The sequence below is a fragment of the Haemaphysalis longicornis genome, unplaced genomic scaffold (genome assembly GCF_048455015.1).
Source record: "Haemaphysalis longicornis isolate Haplotype H1 unplaced genomic scaffold, Haemaphysalis longicornis Haplotype H1 scaffold_10, whole genome shotgun sequence".
In the NCBI taxonomy this organism is placed as follows: Eukaryota; Metazoa; Arthropoda; class Arachnida; order Ixodida; family Ixodidae; genus Haemaphysalis; species Haemaphysalis longicornis.
The window spans coordinates 140,890,298-140,896,557 of record NW_027526204.1 but is presented as its reverse complement, the minus strand read 5'-3'; the positions used below and the strand labels follow the sequence as shown (position 1 = coordinate 140,896,557).

Sequence of the window (6,260 nt, the reverse complement as noted above, 5' to 3'; positions counted from 1 at the left end):
AGGCGGAGGGAGGGGGGAAATGTCACGATGTATTATTTTCGCTGTATTTTTCTTGCCTTCGACATTAGAATTGTGTAATGGTACTTGCGTGGAATTGTGTACTTGTATATATTTAGAATTGTATAACAATGTCATTACCGATCTGAATTTCTGTAGTTGTGTATATTTTTCAAATTGTCGCGTTGCGTTTGTGCTCTAACCACATAACTGCGAAGTGGGCGTATGGGGTCTTCAAGCTGCATATAGCAGCTTCTTCTCTTCCGCCCTCTCTCATTGTGTACTCTGTGTACTTTATTTGTGTACTTTGTTTGAGAGAAGTAAAACATATCAAACATATCAAACATATCTGCCACGGCTTGTATGCGGCGGCTATTTAGGTAAGTACTGAAATGGTAAATGTGGGAGTAAAAAACATAAATACAACCAGAGTTATTTCGTCGGAACGGAGGAGACGAAATGAAATCATTGTTTCACATCTCTGTTTCATTTCATTCATTTCTTCCGCTCACTTTGTCGTTGACATCTGGGGACAGATCTTTCGCCGATCTCCTAATTGCGGGCTGAATTCGTAATCGGCCAGCTCCGAAACGCAAAAAAAAAAAAAAAGACTTCCGAGAACACCCACGAAACAGTCTGTACTGACACGAAATTTCAAAGCTGAGATAACTATGTAAATAGCTTCCTCTATATGTGGAGATATCTCCCAGCAAGTTTCGACAGTAACTGTTGAGTATAACATATTTTAAATGAATTTCAAACTTTGCCCTAATGAAAAAACTCAAGACGGGCAGCCTAAAGAAATCAGCATTACCAACACCCGTTGGTAAACGCATTTGGCTCATTTTCGATACGAACTACGATCTGCGTTCACGTTTTCAAGGCGTTAATTATCACAACTATTTTCCATCCACTCCTCTTTTAGGGGAAAGTTGCCGAGTTTTTCATGTCACTGCCGCTTTATTCGACTCCGTTTCGGTTTCCGGGTCTGGCTCATATCGAAAAAAAAAAAACGCCTCATTTGCTTTTACTCAAGATACCAGGCGAAAACCACACAGGGGCATGTGATTTGCGGCCTCGCAGCGCTCGATATCAGCGGAAGCCCGAGCCGCCATAGCGGAAACGAAACCCGCCGTCAACTCTCACAGAGGGGCTACAGCGGACGGGGGAGAAATGTAACACGACTTCAAAACTACACTCCTCCGTCGGCGGCTTTTTGCGACTTTTTTTGCGGAGTTGCAGCAGCTACTGCTTCGGGGAATGTTTATACGCAGTGTCGCGTGCCGTATTCAATGGCTTTCAAGCTGAGTGCCATGGATGTGTCGTCGTAGACTGACGGTCGACCGCGCCTACGTCAACGCAAGTTTGTGTAGAAGCCACGAGCGGAGCATATCTCTTGGGAACTCTTAGGCCTAGGACAAGTACGGTGTCCTGCGCTAGGAGCGGCTGTCGCAAACGATGGCCGGGAAGGAGACCATAGAGCGCAAGCTGGTCGTGGTCGGAGACGGCAACTGCGGCAAGACCTGCCTCCTCGTGACGTATTGCAGCGAGGTTTTTCCGCGGGACTACGTGCCGACCGTCTTCGAGACCTACAGCACGTTCGTCGAGTACAGTCAGTACAGGGTAAGAGCATGCGCTATGCAGCGTACTTTATTTCAATGTCTTAGACAAAAATATACGCGCAAGGAAACTGCACCACAGCAAATGTGATGAAAATGGTTTAAGTCCATCGTTTGCTTACCCGTAAATTAAAATTACAGCTAGGTGAACGGTTTTGAAGCAAAGATTTGGAGACTGGGATAACTGTTAAGCGAACGTCAAACGTTTGAGACACAGATCAAGTTACTTGTTTTGGGAGCGATGTAAACACCCTGGACGAGATGTAGTAACCGCTACTTATTGATTTATTTAGCCCCCATACTCCAAGCACTTTACAGAGGAGTGGGTACTGCTGCTGCGAAACATTTTTTTTTAATGGGAAACCCGGATCCGGAAAGGCCCGCATATTCATAGAAACAATTTTTTCGCTGTACGTTTGTCCATGCACGAATTTCACTCAAATCACAAAATTGTCTTACCCATTACATCCCAAAATAATCCTGCCCATAATGCTGCAGCACTTTTTCGCACCGTTTCAATCACGCAAAACTTTTAAAAGCGACACAGAGGTGAATTAGTCGAGGTTACATCTGTGGATACATAGTTTAACCAATGCACTCTGTTAGGTGACCTCGCACCGTTCACGGCGCCGCTCCAATTACCACGTCATTGTTGCTTGCAACCTGTTTTCATGCTACCTCAGACTCCAAAGTTTTCATTTTTACCTATTTCCGTTGTTAACATGGATTTCGTTTCCTGTTCCCGCACAGGTTTCACAGAATAAACAGGCTTGCAATCCGCTAAATTTAAGTTCTTAATTAGACACTCTTTACAACTTACATCGGTTTCCACGCTGCCAAATTTCCTAGAGTTCCTCGGAATGTTCAACGGTCAATGCCAATGCCTACCACTGCAGACGCTTGCTTGCTTATTTATTTATTTATTTATTTATTTATTTATTTATTTATTTATTTATTTATTTATTTATTGGGCAAGAAGAGCAGATAATCAAAAAATAACAACAGAAGTTATACAAAAACTAGATATATCCTCGGCTAGACTTATCCTCGGCATCCTACTTAGTTCATAAATTCGCCTTCTTGAAAAGAAAAACAACATATAAGATCGTTTCTGATTGGATGCGTTACCAGGTGACCCGAAACAATATCATTGAATACGTGGTTATCGACTCCAATCAGGGGTAGGCGAACAGTGTCAAACAAACAAACAAACAAATAAATAAATAAAACAAGCGCCTCGAAATCGCGATGTGAAAGCTTGATGACTGGACGACATGCTTGCCCGTCTGCAGGTGCGGCTGTCGCTGTGGGACACTGCCGGCGAGGAGGACTACGACCGGCTGCGGCCGCTATCGTACTCGCAGGCCAGCGTGGTGCTCCTGTGCTTCACCCTGGACAACCGCGACAGCCTGGTCAACGTCGAGTACAAGTGGGAGCCCGAGGTCCGCCACTACCTGCCCAAGGTGCCCATCGTGCTCGTCGGGAACAAGAAGGTACGCGTGGACGGCTGCTCTGCACCGGGGACTTTGCTATTGTACGTGGCAGCCGGGACACTCAGCAGGCATCACCTACTGTAGCGCTAGCCAGCCAATTTCTGTAAATTTACCCGTATCCTGGTCCCGCGGATGATATGCAGCGCCGCTCTGACAACTCGGGGTGAAGGGGGCCTTGTTTTAATCCTCGGGCCGTGATTCAAGCGTCTACATCCTGTCAAGATCAGAGGATTGGCGGTAAACCGTCTCATGCTACCGTACATATGCTGCCAGGGCTGTCGAAACGGGAGTTGAATGGGGCCTTTTTTGCTCTAAAGAAGGTTTAGGAACCTGGAAGGCCGATGACACGTCTCTGGTCACATTCTGTGCAGGACATCCGCGACGATCACAGCCCGCCGGAGGTGCTGCCGCGCAACTACAAGCCTCCGGTGACCACGTCCGAGGGGAAGGCCGTGGCGAGCAGCATTCGCGCGGCGGCGTACGTCGAGTGCTCGGCGCTCAGGATGACCGGCGTACGGGAGGTCTTCGACGCGGCCATCAAGGCGTCGCTCCAGCCGCAGGTTGGGACATTTTACACTGTACACCAATTCCTCTTAAACGAAAGTGCAAGGAAGAAGAGGGGTGGGTTTAGTGTATGCAAGAGGCGGTCTCCATTGACTGGGAGAGGGTAGTCAAAAACTGCTTTGTTGTGCGTCCGAACGAATGAAAGTGAACGAACTTATGTGTTGTGTGAACGGTCTGCCTGTTTCTCCGGGGGTGACGCTGTGTATCACCGCCGTATAGCCTAGATAGGATGGAAGAGGTGCAGCCTAGATAGGGCGGAAAGTCATAACAATAAAAAATGCTAGGGATTTGTAAATTAAGATCAATTTTAACTCGAATACGAACCGATTATGCATGGAATAACAACTGAACCATACAAAATACACAAAATACAAAAAAAACAAAGAAAAATCCACGAGCCTCCTCATTGAGTAAAAACAATCAATCGATTCGATTAGGTAACGCACTGAAAGCATAACCTGACTAGTGTTGTCCATTTCGCCCGCGGAGTTATTCATAAATTGCCCCCTGAAACGGTCCAAGATAATTAAAACACAAGAAACCCACTTATGCCGCCACCGGATATTTTCCACTATACATATGTTTCTCAATACATATTTCTCATTATTGCTAACGCTTAGAGTGCACGGGAAACGAGTAACTGAATTAGGAAGCAAACCCCTGATACATACTGTCGTTGCTGAAGCTAACAAAAAGGTGAAGTTGGCACGGCAACGGTAATACGGTGACGTGGCAACCGCATCAGGGCAACGGAGTATCAACCGAGAGGTAGCACCAGAAGTATAGAGAGGACAGTATACGTAAATAGGCTGAAAAAGTAAACGATGAGAAATAAAAACTGACAACATTTCCAGGCGCAATAAACTTTCTGACCCTTTTCACCTCACCGAAACTATATATGCGCCAGAAGTTCCGATACGGTTGCGTCTGCCGTTCAGTTTTGACCCCTTTTCAGCTCAAACTTGATTGCATCCTCCTTGTTTTTGTGCTTCCCTCCGAATTTTACCACAATAAATCCCAATTATGAGAGGGAGGGTGGGTGTTTGTATCAGAGCTTACCTTAGCGAAGTTTCGTATATCAAATTACCGATGAGTAGGCTGTGGAACTATTTTTCAATCCACTTGACAGTAGATATATCTCGGTTTGCGCACGAACGCACGCAGAGAGAGAGAGAGAGAGAGAGAGAGAGAGAGAGAGAGAGAGAGAGAGAGAGAGAGAGAGCGAAAGAGTGAGACAGACAGACAGACAGACAGACAGATAGATAGATAGATAGATAGATAGATAGATAGATAGATAGATAGACAGACAGACAGACAGACAGATAGATAGATAGATAGATAGATAGATAGATAGATAGATAGATAGATAGATAGATAGATAGATAGATAGATAGATAGATAGATAGATAGATAGATAGACAGACAGACATACAGATAGATAGATAGATAGATAGATAGATAGATAGATAGATAGATAGATAGATAGATAGATAGATAGATAGATAGATAGATAGATAGATAGATAGATAGATAGATAGATAGATTACATAAAAAAAACCTTGTTTTAAGTGCTCCCGCTATGACTTTGTAACCATATATCTCGGTAGGGCACCAAGAACTTGTCAATTATTAATTAAGAGAACACCGCGCTAAGTTAACAACGACGAAGGACAGTGACAAACGAGATGTACGCATACGAAAGCGCAAGTATCAACTGGCTTTATTTTCCGACCCTTTAAGGTAACATGGAAACGTAAACAAAGATAAAACACAAAAAAACCCGGTCTCTGTTCTCAGTGCCATTCGTCCATGTTAACTTATCGCTCTGTTTTCTTAATTAACAATGTCCCAACTAGCCCACAAGCTAGCTCTCCTTTTAAATTCTTTATCCCTCTTTTTTTTGTTTTTTTTTTTTCAGCCGGGTCGGAGCAGGAAATATGGGTGTCGTCTGCTCTAGGTTGCACCAAGCAGCAGCCGTTCGTGGACGCCATCAAGAACTAACTTGCTCATGTTCATCCCAGATCATTCCACTTCCCACTTTGCTACTACATGCATGCCAGAGTACAAGAAACAACGAAAAAAGTAGACAATAAAATCAAACTTTTGCTACCATGTTTTCTCAACTGTACAGGTCGCGCAGGCTGCACGTTCACTGCAACGGTCACGCCAAGGCTCCCGCGCACCGGTGCTGTTTAGTGGAACTTTTTCTAAAGCCGGAATCGCCGCGGTACGGGGCTTGTGAAGGTCTGCGTGTACGCATCAGACCGTCATGAGAGTCATGACCAGGGGACTAATTCTATATCATCATCATCATCATCATCATCATCATCATCATCACCAGCCCATCTACGTTGAAGGCGTCTACCATTAATCTCCAATTATCCTGGCGCTGTGCTAATTACGACCAATTTAACCCCGCAAACTTCTTGATCTCATCTGCCCACATGAATTTCTGCCGCCCCCTACCACGCTTGCCTTCTCTGGGGATCCACTCTGCTACCCTTAATGACCAACGGCTATCTTTCCTTCGCATCACATGCCCCGCCCACATCCATTTCTTCTTCTTAATTTCTACTAACATGTCCTG

General features: G+C 45.0%; 1 protein-coding gene across 1 annotated transcript; it reads left to right on the top strand.

Annotated features, from left to right (window-relative positions):
• The first annotated feature begins 1,117 nt into the window (after positions 1-1,117).
• Positions 1,118-5,785, top strand: LOC144159512 (ras-like GTP-binding protein RHO). The gene is made up of 4 exons (XM_077691051.1): positions 1,118-1,620; positions 2,909-3,109; positions 3,481-3,669; positions 5,592-5,785. Exons 1-4 carry the CDS (start codon positions 1,456-1,458, stop codon positions 5,628-5,630), a joined length of 594 nt encoding a protein of 197 aa, XP_077547177.1. The 5' UTR covers positions 1,118-1,455; the 3' UTR covers positions 5,631-5,785.
• Positions 5,786-6,260: the final 475 nt, after the last annotated feature.

Bases quoted from the DNA above. Each gene is read 5' to 3' on its own strand.
- LOC144159512 (XM_077691051.1), top strand. From the start codon at position 1,456: ATGGCCGGGAAGGAGACCATAGAGCGCAAGCTGGTCGTGGTCGGAGAC. The intron at 1,621-2,908 runs GTAAGAGCATGC...GCCCGTCTGCAG, and splicing joins TCGAGTACAGTCAGTACAGG to GTGCGGCTGTCGCTGTGGGA. The intron at 3,110-3,480 runs GTACGCGTGGAC...CATTCTGTGCAG, and splicing joins TGCTCGTCGGGAACAAGAAG to GACATCCGCGACGATCACAG.